This window comes from Hippocampus guttulatus, chromosome 5, assembly GCF_054856545.1.
Source record: "Hippocampus guttulatus isolate MCC_2025c chromosome 5, RoL_Hgut_1.0, whole genome shotgun sequence".
In the NCBI taxonomy this organism is placed as follows: Eukaryota; Metazoa; Chordata; class Actinopteri; order Syngnathiformes; family Syngnathidae; genus Hippocampus; species Hippocampus guttulatus.
Window position 1 is genome coordinate 4,745,503 of NC_141265.1, and position 17,018 is coordinate 4,762,520.

The 17,018-nt window shown below is 41.7% G+C and overlaps 1 protein-coding gene across 4 annotated transcripts in view; it reads right to left on the bottom strand.

Annotated features, from left to right (window-relative positions):
• arvcfb (ARVCF delta catenin family member b) overlaps positions 1 to 3,794 on the bottom strand; it is a 92,987-nt gene extending 89,193 nt beyond the window's left edge. For all 4 annotated transcript variants that reach the window (XM_086111046.1, XM_086111042.1, XM_086111045.1 and 1 more), the window contains exon 1: positions 3,582 to 3,794. In XM_086111046.1, coding sequence (XP_085967172.1) covers positions 3,582 to 3,602 — 21 coding nt within the window. In that variant the 5' untranslated portion in view covers positions 3,603 to 3,794. The remainder of the gene's footprint in view (positions 1 to 3,581) is intronic.
• Positions 3,795 to 17,018: the final 13,224 nt, after the last annotated feature.

Below are 17,018 nucleotides of genomic sequence, written 5' to 3' on the forward strand. Positions count from 1 at the left end.
TAATATATTTTTTTTCCATCAAACATTTAAACAAAATAACCATAAAACAGAAAACAAGAAGACATTGAACCCGCCACCACCTATTTAGTTTTCTCCCCGCTCCGGACTCGGGGGGCCGGGGCGCGCCGCCGCCTCCTCCGCTCTCGGTGTTTACTCGGCCCGTGGTGTTCATCAAATAGTTCGCTGATTTTTTTCGATACATCAATGGATTCTATTTACGGTGCGAGCATGCAACTGTAACACAGAAAACGCGGTTTGAACTGTCGTCGCAGATCGCGGCCGCCGCCATGTTTCAATGTTGTTGACAGACGACAGGGCAAACGACGCACGCGCTCAACTTGAATATCGCGAGAGTTTGCACCGATGTAATCCCTCTACACAAAAATGTAGAGGGTTGTTTGAAAAAAAATGCCGACCGTAATTTTTTTTTTCGACGTAGAAATTCTCGGTCGGTCGGGTTACCGGAAACGCGCTACTTTTTTTTCTACACCTCAGATAAACTCGGATTTTGAAGCTTCATTGATGCCAGCGCGTCGACTCAAAATCTTGAAATTTACCGCCACGTGGATGAAGGATAAATACTGCTGTAGTGCAATACAATCAAACACCAAAACATATTTCTTTTTAATTAAAAAGAAATATGCCGTATCACATCTGCAAAATAAGTGTTTTCCATTGGATAGAGGCATTTAAGGACAAAACATCAGAGAATTAAGTGAGGGATGATTAATAGACTCACTAGAAATAGTTCGTATCACAAACTAAATAGTTACTGCGTCGTGACGAAGCAATTTTAAACATAATTACTCAAACCAAATTGTCATTCATGGATTGCTTCTGTTTAGGACTTGAAACACATTCCTGCTGATCATTGCGCTCAATATGTAAATGCCTGGTTCTGAGGTGCTACCATGTTGATAAGGAGACAAACGTGCGTTTCACAAATTATTTTGGACAGCACAATACATCACGTAATATGAGTCGTCATTCAACAGGAACAGCCACGGCACTTGTATGGCAAACACGTCCGGTATGGACGTGCTGCATGATGGGGAGGCCATCTGATATGACCGGCCACCACATGACCATGTCTCCTGCAAAACGCCAGCACTCACTTCCTGCCCCCCCCCCTTCTATTGATGTACTCCGCTCGGCTAGTATGCGTTCATATGTTATCACTCAGAGTCATTATAATCGTATGACCCCGAAACGCAGCCGTTTCTCATGCTCTACATGTCTTCAAATATTGATCCACTTATCCACAAAGGGGGAGCCTGAGGAGAGCAGGAGCCACCGCACCAATACCCTGCCAATGATAAATGCACAGAACTTTGGGGGTTTTCTTGAAGAAGGCAAATAGCGTGCAACAATGTAGTAGGAAGCCTCATACGCTGTCAGGAAATTGGCAGACAGAAGACAAACCCGCCTCTAGTCTTTGGCTGGATCGCCATGAATTATTTTGATTTTCTGATGGGTGCCCTTTGCTGAACAGGAAGAACGCTGTGTGTGTTTTTGATAGATCTCGGAAGGATGGCTACTACTGGATTATTCATAATGTTTTCATTTCTTCTCCATGAGATATCTGTTTTTCTATTTTTCATGATGAAAAGATGCAACAGCCGCTGCATCTGAACTTAAGAGGCCGAGAGCACAACATACACACTTCTGGTGTACAGGCATCAAACTCACGTACGGGCTGCTGTAGTTTTCCCAACTAATTGGATTGCTATGCAACCATATTAATTAGGCAAAAAGCTAATTTACAGGAAAATGAGCAGCCTTTGTCTCACCTCCAGCTATAATACTGAGCATAAATACTGAGTTTGAGCTGAAGAAAAACAACGACTTGATTTACCGTCACCCTCCTAAAATAACGGCCATTCATTTTTTCCTGCTTTTTCAGAAAACGTAAAAAAAATTAAATAAATACAAAGTGATGCAAATTCGAAAATGTAATTTTATTTGAAGGATAGAAATAAATGTTTTGATCATCTAAGGATGCAGCTGAGTTTAACAGAGGTGGCCCGCATCTTGACGGCAATAAAAAAAAAATTCTCAAAATATGACTTAAGCCATTATATATTTTTATATATAAATGTCCCGTGATCTCCTACCAGATCTAAGACTAATAGAGCAAATATTTCATAATGCCCAACGTCCTACTTTGAATTTTGGTTTTCTACTCTGCGATGTTAACAGCTATTTGGAACTAATCGTTTCTTTGTTTGAAAAAAAAAAAAACACTCAAACGAACCTGAAAGTTGTTTTTGCAACCAAAGGTATGGTGCTTCCCAAAAGTTTAAAACGACAGCTGTGAGGAGTTTGAATTCAAACATTTTGCTTTTCCTTGATGTTTTTCCTCCACAGTCAAGACAAAATCACATCCAGAGAACCAATGGACAGCTTAAGCGTGACGAGGAAGCAGGTGCTCCCAGCTGAGGAATCTCCAGCTAGGTTGAAAAGGTCACGCCGTGATGCCGGCCTCACCTAAAGTATGCCAACCATCTTGGTCCTGCAGAGATCATACGGGTGCAAGGTCATTTCTTCACCTCTCTGAGCCATTTTAGGAAGAAAAAAATGGCAAGGACATATTCTTGGGTCATTGACATGCATTCCAGCACGCATACATCTGAGATAGGGGCCCAACAAGTGGTGACCCTTGAGTAACAAGCCTGGTTTGAATCATCAGCACTTGCATAACACTTCGAACCTTTCGGGGTTATCACAGCCAAAGGGATGGGAAAATATAGGGTGACTGAGGGAAGATAAACAGCATCCATCACTTATATCTACCTATAAGGTGACACTTATTTACACGGGAAACTCTTACAACAGCCAGCGTTTTTTTTCTAAACAAACACCAGCGGATAAGATGTTGGCCTTATTCAATCGATCACTTTTGTCTTTTTTTCAAATGTCTTTCGATCAAGTGAGGTGCCAAGCTTGATGGGGAGAGGCTCTTCAAACTCAGCGAGCATCTCCAATATGCACATCGTGCCCTGGTACATACAAATCCTCACGAGTCCTAACGAAAGCACATTCCATTGGTTGCTATGCAAGAAAAAGACAAAAGGGTTTAAAGTCATGCCTTTCACACAATTGTCAGTACAGCCCATGCTATAAATCTGGCCTGAATTCAGTCAAGAGTCTTGCAGGCGGTACAGGGACAAACTTTTAAGTTGCCTCATGCCCACACAACCGCGAATGTCTTCTCGGGGCGAGCCCATGACTGCTCCCACCAGGAGACCACAAGTCAAGGTCCTGAAAACGTACAAGAGCCCACGCAAACGCGCTACACTGAAGATCCAAGTACTTGTCGTTAGGCTGAGATGTTTACTAAATTCGCATCGTGTTCACCTGATGCCATCCTGTGTAAGGGGGCGGGACACGTCAATCAATGCACGCAGACGCGCCACATAGTCCTAAATCACATTTCCTAAACCTGCAATCAAACAGATCACAGAATGATCTTGTACCTTAAGGCAGAACTGTGCAAGGCAGATGAAAAATTATCGCTCAAGGGCAACGTGAAGAAGAGAGAGAAGCTCGCGATGAGACTGAAAACAGGCATCAATACGAACCTGTTTCACTTCAGCAGGCATGGTCCAAATGTCCTCCTTTCGCTCCCCGAAATGGGAATAACCTCTGTGGAATTGAAATATCTGACGGCTATTTCCAACGATAGGAAAAGTTCTGCCTTTCCCTCCTCTCCTCCGCTTGCGCCCTTGAGTTATCCTCGTGTATTTACGTGGAGTTTCGCCTCTGAGAGCGCAGAGGTTGCAGCTCAGAAGCGGTCAGCCATCCTCGACTGGCCGTGTCAAGTTCAACATCGTAAACTATGAACATACCGGAAATGTGATGAAGCCTTTCAAAATAAGACTCATTCTGCTGTTCCAAGTAGTTCTGATGTGTCACCCAATCAACAGTACAAAACCGTAGCACTAAAATATCGGCTAGGTAAAATCTTCACATCACACTTTATGGAACACAGAGCAAAAATGAAATTGAACAATACATAGCACAAGATGTACAAAGTAGGTGAATGTTATATGTTAAATTAACATAACTGCATCAATTAAACTCTTGAACATTGTTTTCTTTCAGTGAAGAAGGCATTTTCTCACAGCTTTTGTGTTAGTTTGATACAATTTGTATCAAATGAAAAGTATTCATGAAAAGATTTTGTGTTGCACTAGACTAGACACAGGCTGCTCTCTTTCAGTGAAAGTGAAATAATACTCCATTTAGGATCAATTTGATTGATGTTGCACTATTCAATAAGATTGTGAGCCAGGGTATTCCCAGTCAGTGGCAAAAGTAAAATATGTTGTTATTTTGTTTCATTTATATTGGTGGTCTTTCTTTCCTGCTAGTGTGATTCAATGTATTGTCATTATTGGTAATTTATTGTAAGATTAACAACAAATGAATAACCCCACCGCCCCCCCCCCCCCATTCAGAGGGTTAGAATACATGTTTCAAATTTCACAGGAAAAAAAATATAGGTCAATAACCATATTTATAGATATTTGTGTGAAATTTTATTTTTATGTATAATACATTTCTGCAAGCCATCCCTTTTTGAAAGACTGTTCTATATACTGTATAACATTATATAACTATATATATACAGTATATGTAAGAACTCATACTGTTTTTATTTTGAAATTGCACTAGATCGAGTATCTATTCAGCTGTACTAATTGGAATTGACAACTTTTAGTACGAGACAGATTCTTTGCAGAGAAGATGGATACATCAATGAAAAGGAGAAAATAGAGATGGAAAGAGAAACATATACGCTTGCGAGGTCTTGCTCTCCAATGAATCCAAGTCAATAGCAGCTGGAGCAGAATTGTGTGCCCACAATAATACAATGCGCACAGTCAATATACTGTATATATTATGAGTTATCTAGAGACAAAGAAACACTGGGGCCAATGAAGAGGAGGGGAAAAGGAGAAAGGTGGGTCATAAGTCACACTCCCTCTCTCTCTCTCTCTCTCTCTCTCTCTTCTCATACATATACTTGAAGGTTCTTCTTTGGTGTGTCTCTGGCACCTTGGTGAGGTGGGACGAGCACCTTCTATACGCACCAGCTGTGTCTGTCTCTCACCCTAAAGACCCCTCCCCCCTTTTGGCATAGAGAGTGAGGCCAAGAGAAAAAAGCATAAAAGGAGGGGGTCTGAGTCTCAGACACAAAACAAAAGTTGCCCCCATTGAGGCAAAGGCAAGCCCAAACTCTGCAAATTTTTACACCCTACATACACATGGACACTGGCAGTTTCTTTTCTCTCCCTCTTTGTCCCGTTCCTCTCACTGCTCAGGATGTAAGGAAGGGGTGGGACGTATGTGAAAGAATTCACACTCCCATCTCAAGTACTGTGTCCAGGACTACGATGGAATGTTAATCTAATAACGTCAATGAAAGCTTAAAGGAAAACTTTGAGAGACGTTTGGACAGTCAGGAGAGGCGGAAAGGGATGACTGGATTTAAAATAAACAGAGAAAGGAGAAATCCCAAGCAGAGGGGAAATGCCTGAGGTTTGGCATTCCACGAGCCTGGCAGTGCTGTTTCATCTCCCTAGTGTTGTGGATTCAATTGTTCCTTCTGAAAGAGTTGGCCCACCATGCACCACTGCATTTAGATCAAGTTACTGGCCACAATACCTCCCAACAGTGGCATTTATAAATCCTGTTTCAATTTAATGCGTTTGAATGATTAGATTCAAGTAATTTAACCTCTGATTAAGTTTTGTGACCCATTCAAAATCTATTAAAGACTAGAAAACTCATAAAGCGTTAAGTTGAAACGCGTTTCATCTTCTGAACTGTGTGAATTCGAAAATTGGCATGTGGGGGAGTTAAATGGGACAAATGGTCTAACAGATTATACCTATGCATATATTGTATAATTACCGGTCTGCATATAAAATAAAAACAATCAATTTCAACTATATGTTTGTTTTTGTTTTTTGTTGTTTTATGGGATCTTTTTCAACTATATGTTTGTTTTTGTTTTTTGTTGTTTTATGGGATCTTAAATGTGTAGGCAGCACAGGAGAAAAACTGTACCATTATAAGTATTCCTTCATTTTCGACTGTGTATCCATTTCAGGAGCCCTGAGGCCTTTGGGAATGAGGTGTGGTACATTCTGGACTGGTTGTTAGTCAATGGTAGGGCAGCGTCATAATCCTCACACTCTAGGGATCGTAAGCATGTGTAAATTTTATGCATGTATGTAGCCAAGAGCAATTCATGATGACCATTTTTTTTCTCTCAAAGATAAACACCTCAAATTACGAGTGGGTCGGCATATTAGCTACTTTTTCAGCGTGACAATTGCAACGTAGTAGTGGTTACGAAGTCGCCTCATCCCAACACGTACTGTACTAAACTCTTGCAATGACAATTCAAAGAACTCCTTCCTGTCTCTGTCTATTATCCACCCGTTATTGTTCTTCTTTGTCTCTCTGCTTCTCTCTCTTAAAGTGCCGCACTAGATTCTTAAGAACGTACTGCTGCTGTGGTTTATGGCCCAATTTTCAACCCGTCAAAATGAAGGACGGCCTTAAATTTTTCCCGTCAACTCTTAAAAAAATCCGTCAATGATGGAAAATTGTCGGTTAATGTACCCGCAGCAGAAACAGAAATATAAAAGATGTAAATGTTTATACAGTCTTGTTTAGCTTAGATTTCGTTACAAAAGACAGGCTTTAATTTGTTATCATAAATCAGCCCTCCTCCTCCCGAGTCCTCACAAATAAAATATGAAATTTCGGGTTTGCTTCGGACTCGGGCCTGCAAATCAAGTTAATTGGTCGGGCTCGGGCCGGGTCGGGCTTTAATACCCGCAGGTCGGGTCGGGCTGGAAGTTTTAGGCCGGGTCTTACCTCTCGTCCTGATCCGATCACATGATCAGAACCAATTTCCGATTTTGAGCTGATCAGTAGTTTGGGTGCAATGGATTTTAAAATGATCTTAATTTTTTTAAATAATAACCAAACAACACAGCAATCATAAGGTACAGAGATATTGCCAAATGGTTTTACATTAGTTTTATATTCCAAAATGTAACGTTCCGGGCAGTAAGCGGGTTACACCTTGAACTGGTTGCCAGCCAATCGCTGGGCACAAATAGACGAAAAACTATTCACACTGATGGAATTTAGCGCGTTCAATCAACCTACATAAATGAATTTCAGAGGAAACCGGATTACCCAGAGAAAACCCACGCAGGCACTAGGAGAACATGCAAACTCCACATGGGGAGGTAGCAGGTGGAATCAAACCCTGCACCTTTGCACGGTGAGGCGAACGTGCTAACCAGTCATCAGATGTGCTAACCAGTTGAACTCCGTGCGGCCTGTAAAAACACATTTGGGCAATAACTTCGTTGACATGACAGAAATACAAAATGTAATTTAAAATGATTTCAAATGAAATGTTGTACAATATGCTATTCACAAGATTTGTGAAGACCCACAAACTGATGAATTGAGCACCGATTGACAAGAGATGAAACACATCCTTGTCAAATTAATTCTCATACATTCATATTCTCCATTTTTCACCTTTTTTTAAAACACACAGAACATATGATTAACGCGTCATCTTTGCGGCATTCGAGAATGATGAAGCCTGAATGAAATGCTCGTCGAAAGAGGCAAGTCAAATAAATTGCCACTTTTTTTCACACATTCCCACACTATTACTGTCCTCCTCTACAAAACGAGACATTTCACATGCTAAATCCAAATTCTTTGACTTCAGCCTCTCTGAAATGCACCAACATATGCCGTCTGGCCCCAGCATGAAAAAATGATGTAAGACTGTGTTTGTGGGTGACATGACATAGGAGGAATCGCAGGCTGTGTGATATTCACTATGTCTGGTTTTGTAGTCTGTCTCAGTTGGAGGCAATGCCAGACCTCACTCAAGTCACATATAACACTTTGTGTCTGCTTAAAACGTTTTAGTGTACCTGGTTCTTTAATTGGAAGAATTTAATATCCACACAAATCCCAACTAAAAATATTGTAAAATGCATGCTGGACCAGTCGCACTTGAAAAGGGACATTACGTGGGCGCGCACATTAACTTGCCATTCAAGAAAAAATGTTTTCAATAATTTTCAGTGGAACCTTTACATACTGTATGTGTGTATACTGTGACTGCTGCTCAATGCCGTGACCCACCAATATTGTCGTATGTTATGTATTGGGTGAGACCAGCGAGGAGGGGGTCTCAGTCAGGCATGTGATATAACGTTTTTGACAGTGAGCACCTGGCTTAAACATTTTTCTGATATGAATAAAATGCAGTTAAATGTTTCCTACACACAGCAACAAACGCAAAGACAACATAATGAGTTTAAACAGAACAATAGCCCTACAAAAGAACAGCCCCCCCCTCAAAAAAAATCACCAAATACAAAATAATGAAATTAAAATGACATGCAAGTAAAAGTTTGCTTGATTTAATACAATGTCACTTTTGAAATATTTTAATTATATGTTTCTTGTAATTTGGGGTGTATTATATTAACTTTCTAAGGTAGTTGGGGAAAAGGTGAAAAGCACTGGTATATTCAATAAAATAGAAAATACCAAAAATGAGCATTCTCATTTCAGGTCAATTTTCCAACTGAGTGTGGAGGTCCACAGTTGAGAAATTATCAAGTATTTTGTGAGCCCGAGGGGAACCTTTCAGACTACTGAACACACATTTTCAACTGTGGTTTGAAAAGCCTGAGTCCATGTGGGTGTGCAAACTTAAAAGTCCAACACCGAACCGAATCTCAAATGTGCCATCCAATTATTACCGGGGAAGATTATACAGAAGAACGGACAATTAAATTCTGTCAAGGTCCAATGTGTCAAACATCAATAAATTTGTCATTTACATTGAAAAATCAACAGAACAATTGCGCAATCGTAGTACAAAAACATGGCAATGTAGTCAATGACTTAAATGCTTGCTGTAACAAGGTCAAATGAGTATATTATACACTCAAAGAAGATTGTTTAAAAAAAGGCTTTGTAGCACACCTTGAGACCTGTAATAACAGAGAAATATGTTTTGAATTATTTAATGTTTTTTTTTTTTTTTTTTTTTTATCTGTTAAATGGGGTCAGCACCCAGCCTTGTTTAGTTATCCTGCTGGACACTAGGACAGGTCACATTCCGCAGGGGCCACTCATGAAGGAGAGGGAGGGACTTTATTGCAAACATACGGACTCGTTTAGATTCTGTGTCAAAGTATCAAGGTTAAATATATGTTTGGACTACATTGGTCTTCCTAGAGTACATCTGTATGCAGGATTTCTAGCTACTGACTCTGTCAGTTGGTGTATTTAAAGAGGATTTGAAGAAAAAGAAAAAGAAAATGGGAGCAGCTTCCAGATACCCTTCTTTGTGCTTTCGGCGAACCTAATGCTTTATTGGATTGGGATCAAATTCCAGCGAATTGGACGAGGGCAGACATTAAGTCGTCCTGTGGGCTGATTTGAACGCTGAAGGTTTGAAGCCCACCACAGAGGAATATAAATACAGTAGCTCACCCTATATATAAGGCATTTCCATTTCGAGCCATTCTTTCTTCATATCTGTTCAAAGGAGAGAAATACGTCGAACCGCAACACAAAACGGTCTTTCACCTTATGTGGCCTTGAACAATCAGCGGTGTGATTCATGGGCCATCTAAAATGAGATTAAACCTTTACGTGTACAGATTCTTCTTTTGAATACCAATGTTCTGCATATGTATGGGTTTACAAATGGATATTTGTCACTCTGCTGGACAAAGCCGACACTTTGTTGGAGGGCTACGCGAAAAAGATAAAATAACTCATTGGTCCTTTATTGTTGTTATGGTGCTGAGATATACATGCAATTAGACAATTCAAACACATGCATGTCCTCTGTTTTCACACACTACTGTTTTAAAGCCTGTCTTACAAGGCGCTACGGAAAATTGTCAAGTCAAGTCAAGTCCACTGTATTTATAGAGCACTTTCAAACAGCCATCGCTGCATACAAAGTGCTGTACATGGAGCAATTTAACAGATACAATAAACAGTAAAACAAATCGGTAATAAAGATGGTAGAAAGCACCAAACAGTCAAACCAAGAACAAATCTAAGTCATGCTGAGTCGAATGCCAAAGAATACAAGTGAGTTTTGAGGAGAGTTTTGAAGATGGGCAGCGAGGAGGCTTGCCCAATGTTCAGTGGGAGGTCATTCCAGAGAGAGGGACCAGCAACAGAAAAGGCTCGATCCCCTCTGAGCCTCAGTTTAGTTCTTGGTACTTCTAATAATGTCTGGTCCGCAGACCTGAGGCGCCGGGCAGGTGTGTAGGGACGGATGAGCTCAGAGAGGTAAGGTGGCGCGAGATCATTTAGAGATTTGAAAACAAATAAGAGGATCTTAAAAATAACTCTAAAATGTATGGGGAGCCAGTGAAGGGATGCAGGGGTAGGAGTTATGTGCTCCCTCTTACGAGTACCAGTCAAGAGGTGAGCAGCAGCATTCTGGACCAGCTGAAGTGTGGGAGTAAAATCGGTCAATGTAGTGCTAAAAAAAAGTATATTCACGATGGCGAGTGCTAAATTTCAGTTCACTGAGGCAAAATCTTGACCACAACCTGAGATGTACATTGTGGTTGTGGCAGACGATGCCGCCGATGGGAAAACAAGTAAACAGGGCGGCCTCCATAAGCGGGTAGATGCAATGTTTTAAACATAGAGTTAATAAATGAGATATGCCCATCCAAAATATAGCAAAGATTTGACATATTTGGTTTAAATCAATGCGGGCGGCGGCATGGTGGTCAACTGGTTAGCACATCTCACAGGACAGAGGTCGAGGGTTTGAATCCAGGGTCCACCCTTCCTGTGTGGAGTTTGCATGTTCTCCCTGTGCCTGCGTGGGTTTTCTCCGGGTCCTCCGCATTCCTCCCACATCCCATAAACATGCATGGTAGGTTAATGGACACTCTATATTCTTCCAAGATGTGCTTGTGAGCGCGAATGGTTGTTTCTCTGTGTACAGGCTCCAGCACGTCGGCGACCCTCCTGACAATAAGCGGGCTCGGATAATGGATGGATGGATGGATTCATACCGGCAGAGCCTATTTCGCTGTTGGTAGGCCTGTGTAATATATCAAAAAAAAAAAATTGTCATCGCAATAATGGCACATGCAAAATGTGGATTGCAAAGATGTGAGACAAATTCATAAGGAATCATATTCTTTAATCTGAGTTTGAAATCAGATGCAATCTAAAATGGCATGCCGAAATCATATCCAGGGTCATTACTAAGACCAAATAACATATTAGATAAGAATATATGGAGCCACGTGAAAAAAGTCATTTTTTTTTTAGATACATGTTAAAAATCGACATCGCAATCAAGATACAAAGCACAATATCGTGCAATCGTGCAGCATTATTTGTCAGCCATCACAACAACTACCAGATGATTTGATATCCTTTAAACTAAGCAGGGCTTTGTATGGAAACATGAAAACCAAGAAGCAACATTCTTGGCATTCTCTACTGACTACTCCACATATCAGCAGAATAAGAAAAAAATGTGCTAAAGGAGGACTTTGGGAAGAGTGTGAGGAGAAAAAATAAACAAAGGACAACTTTCACACTAAAGTAATTAGGGTGTTTATGGAGGGCGAGAAGGTTTCTGATGTCACAGAGAGTGGAAAACAGGGTAGCGATAGAGGAAGAATAGAAAAAGAGAGCAGGGGGGAACTAAGGCTCATTGTTAGGAAGCTGATTTATGAGGGTACAGGGTCTCCCAGGCCCAGCCAGTGGACGGATAGATCTTCTGTCACTATATCACCCTCAGCCCTTTGTGCGCATTGTGCCTAGACGGGGCTGGGGGCTGTGCGGAGATGAAAGTGGGTGGAGGGCGACTGGGCCGAGTGTTGGTTGAGTGCTGCAGTGGCATCGCAGGGTTGGGGGCTGTACATCCACACCACAGGCAGCAGCACCGATCAAAAGCTGCACTATTCCCTCCCTTCTAAGGCTGAAAATTCTTTGAAAACTTCCCTCTACATTCAGACATGTCGATGACACTGCTCTGCAGTGCCAGAAACCAGCCAAATAATTCAAACACTAAACCACCAGTTTATGATAACCACAATGCATGACATTATCCCGTGTTTTCTTATCAACGGGCACGGCACAAGATGGGAGATGAGGCGTCTGGTGAAATGAGGTCACCTTCTTCTGCTGCCTCAGAGGGATGGCACTGTCTGTATCTTGTCTGTCTATCTCCACACATAGAACTTCCCATCATACATCACTTGATCTTTCAAAGCCATGATGATGACGCACCTTCGGGCAAAAATCAATTTGCCAAGGCGAGTGCAATGTCAATTGAAGAAAGGGTTTCGTATGAGTGGTCGCATGCGGGGACTGTCAAAGGACGAAAATTCAAAAATGTTTTCCATCCGTGTCACTGAATCTCTTTTGATGATCACGTCAACAAGACGCTAATGGAGTGTCTGACAGAAACGATGTGTGACACAGAATGGGACAACACAAACATGTTCTTTGTATTGATTCATAAACGGTTAAATTGAAATCGACGAGCTAAAAGAATTCGTGTCACAAATTCCTGAGAAACAAGCTATTGCTGTCGGCCTGCACTTCTGTTGCCTTTTTTAGGAGTGTGTTTACGAGTGTGTTTGTGGGAATTTTTTACCATTCCTGCTGAAGTGCATTTGTGAGGTTGGATGAGAAGGCTTGGCTCTCAGTCTCCGCTCGAATTCATCCCAAAGAGGTTCGGTGAACAGGTTAAGGTCTGAACGGTTTCGTGATCACAACTTTGTGGGAAGCGTTTGGGGATGGCCCCTTGCTGCTTCCAACGTCCATAAAGACACAAATGATAGAGCTTGGTGTGGATAAACATGACTGGCCCGGCACGGTGTCCTGACCTCAAACCAACAAAACACCTTTGTTGATGACTGAAAGTCACGCCATCCTGTCCAACTTAAGTGTGTTTCGGGAAGAATGGTGACAAATTTGTGACAAATACACTCAGGGTGGGCCAACGTCTTATTAAACCATATGAATTAAGAAAGGGATGTCACTCGCAGGGGAACTAAGCCAAAGATACCAAAACTAATTTCAAAAAAAAAAAATGTATGTTTCAAACATTGCATCGACTCGCTTTTGAGGGGGCTGCCATTTTTTTTAGGTATTTTCACTCTTACTTGCGGGTAAATTTGTGGGAACACGACACACGGTCTGTTCACAGATTTTTGCCCACGTTCATTTTTAAAGAAAACAGCACGGTGAGTAAATATTCAGCAATGACAAGTACATATCCGATTTGATTCACAAATGCTACGTAATAAACCGTGATCACAAACTTCATCATCTCCTGGTACTAAGCAAAGCCATCTGGATTTCTTTTTGTGGATCTCTTTCACTTCAAGAAATTGATGTACACACTGCTTTCCATCCAAGGCTTGGTGTACACAGGGTTGAATAAAACCCATCGCTCTCAACAGTCTCTCGACCAATATAATTTAATAGACCGCCGCATTAGCAGGAAAGGCACGACTTGTGTAAGATATCACATCTGGTCTGCAGCTAAAAATAATTTGGCCAAACATGGCGCTGCCCTTACAATAATGAATTAACTCCACAAATGCATTATTAATCAGATTACCCTGTTTTTAAATGAGATGGCACAAACAATGTATTCTTGCTTTAAATTTGTTGCTGTTTAGTTCTCCATTGAGGTCATAAGTGAATCAAGACAGGGGAGCGATTACTTTTAGCAATGAGGTGTATATGAATCATCAATGCAATAGGACAGTCACTTGTTCTAATACAGGGGTGTCACACTCATTTTTCTCGCCGGCCACATTGTAGTTACGTTTTCCCTGAGAGGGCCATTATGAGTGTGAATTTTGTAAAACGGCGTAAATGTTTAATCACCTCCATATATTACATATACAGTGCACAACAAATTGGTTGATAACTATTTTTGAAATCAGAAGTCAAGAATAAGGATTTGTTCAACCATTGTTGGCATTAATGTAATCAGTATGTAACAAGATATTGCTCGCAACATCTCTATGTTATGATGGATTACAGATGACAATTTGAAATTTTGGTTCAGACTTGAGCAAGCATCATGAAAAAGTTGACATGCTTGATTTGCTCTGGCGGGCCACACAAAACGATATGGCAGGCCAGATCTGGCCCCCGGGGCTCGAGTTTGACATCTGTGTTCTAATACCTTTACTCACAAGGAAAATGGGTAGATTCCAATGAAAGAAAAATATCTCCTAAGTGGTTTATGACATCCAGATGTATATTCTTTAGGGGAGACGCTGAAATATTGATGCAATGGGTCAGATTCATTTTCTTTTGCCAAACCTCTGAGTGTTCACCCATCCATCCATCCATCCATTTTGCTGGAGCCTATCCCAACTGTTTTCGGACAGTTGGCGGGATACACCCTGAACTGGTTGTCAAGCAAACTCAGAGTCCACAGAGAGAAAAAACATTCCCGCTCACAATCCCACCTAGGGACAATTTAGAGTGTTCAGTCAGACTGCCATGCATGTTTTTGGAATGTGGGAGTAAACCAGAGTACCCGGAGAAAACCCACGCCGGCCCAGGGAGAACATGCAAACTCCACACAGGGAGGCCGGAGCTGGAATTGAACCCGGTACCTTAGCACTGAGGTTGACGTGCTAACCTCTGGACCACCGGGCCACCCTCCTTTAAACATTTCAGTACATTTAGTTCCTCTTTCAAACACAAGTATTGCACATATACATATACAGTATTGGTAGTTGAGTATAGAAAGGATGCAGAGTAAAAGATGAACACTTTCACATTTCCCTTCCTCCCTAGGTGCGAGGCCCTTCAGTGTAAACATTGACAGACCATTAACAACATTCGACCTCAGGCAACTGTAAGGAAAGTATAATAATTTCTGAAGGTCTTAGTTTATCAATAATAAATGCCCTTTGAACTTCTATCACAAATACACAGACCGCATCTGAGCATTGCAGGTGCTGCACGGACAAATTGCTTTCGATTTATGCTTATTGAAAGTAGTGTTTTCTGAGAGGCGCTGTTCAAAAATTCATTATGGGCAATGGGAATGTCTAAAAAAAAGTGGTATAAAAGAAAAACATGCATTTGGACCCTCAAACAGTGAGGTCTCATTAATTGGTTCATCTGTTTCTTCACCCTGGAAGTCATTTTACCCTGGAGAATCCATGCGGTCTAATTTGGCCCCTATAAATTCTGCTACTCAAATGCTACCCTTAAATCCCAAAGGGTCAAATTTGGCCCAAATCCTAAATTAGGATTAAAGCATTAAATATTTGACAAAACATATTTTGGTGTTCAGTGAACATATAACAGCCATTTAATGTATAATTCATCTTTTTCCAAAGAAGAAAAGGGTTCTTGGGTTCTCCAGGGTTAACATAGGTAGATCCGTTCTCTTAGCAGAGGTCTGAAGTATCAAAATCAACCTGCTGATGTGTCTGTTGACATGTTCAGAAGATTACAGCGTTCTCATTTGTCCAACCTACATTTCCTGCACTTGCAGATCCAGTCAGCAGAGGAGCCCAGGCCAGGACTCCTCCATCTGGATGAGAGGCCACATTCAATCGCACCACCACCAGACAATATCAAAGACCAGAAGTTGAAAGGAGATGGAATAGGATGTCAAGCAGCAGCTTAGACGAAAAAGGCAAAGCAAGCAAGAGGGAGAGGCACACTCAGTTTGTCTCAAAAAAGTAATACACAGAACATCCAGGTCAGGGTTCAAGCAATGTGAACAAGTCCTTCAAAACGGCAGAGGTTAAACCGAATTGGTATTGATTCCCACTGATGAAGAACAAACATGATGACGGAATGAGCTTGCTCAGATGGAACGAGCAATATGTCTGGGATGTTGCGGTGCGGTCGAAACAGACAAGAGGGATGGTCCAGCATGCTCACACATTTACCTGCATCACCACTTGCTGCCATGCTAACGGTTGGCTGGTGGGTGGGTTGGGTGGCGCATTGGCCCGCCCAAGCTGCAGGGTGCGACGCTCCTCCTCCAGGGCTCGGGTTAACTGCTCAAAACGCGCCTCCTGTTCTTTCACTGACGCCAGGATGCTGGCAGCTGAGCGAACCTCATAGTCCTCCATGTCCAGTATTGCTTGCACGTCCTGATCTTTCAGGTTAAGGAGGGAGAGGAGAGAGGGAGAAAGGGAGGGGTACCAGGTCAATAAAGACACCCAGACCCAGAAGAAAGGCTGTGTGGCACCTACAGCACGTCCCAGCTTTCAGTCAAACACAGGAAAGTTTGGCTATTGGAGATTGTACTTTCTGTACAATGTTTGAGCTCATCCTCCTGCATAAAAAGCACCAACACGGTACATTAAGCTGAAACAATTAAAATGGCTGACCGCACAGAGGGTAGAGTTTTATAGCACAGAGAGTGGCATCTGTGCTCGTTTAATCTCTTTCATTTGCGCTTCTCTGACACCGGTGCCAAAAGGGAAAAGCCTCAATTCTCTCCGCAAAAGGCGATGCCTGTGCGGGGATATCTCGGATTCACAAAGCCCAGAACAGCAGACGCATGAATGAGGCTGCTCTGCTGGATGCCAATTATGTGTTTGCGTTCTGAAGTTTCAGGCCCATTTTGCTAATTAAGACAAACCCTGATAGAAAGGATGGCACTCAGTATTGGTTTTGAACAAATATCACTGGAACAAAATGGAAGCATAATTCACCAATTACTGGCACAATAAAGGGAGTTAAACACCACACACTTGGGGCCCTTTCACACATGCACAGCCAACCCAAATAGTGAATGATATTTTAGATTCGCTCTTAAAAATATGGTATATGTGATCGCTCTATGATGTCTAATAATCTGTAATTTCCAAATGATCTTCACACAGTCTCGCCCCCTGACAGCTATAACATTTCCCGGTCTTGTGGGAGGACTTTCTACACTATTGTGGAGT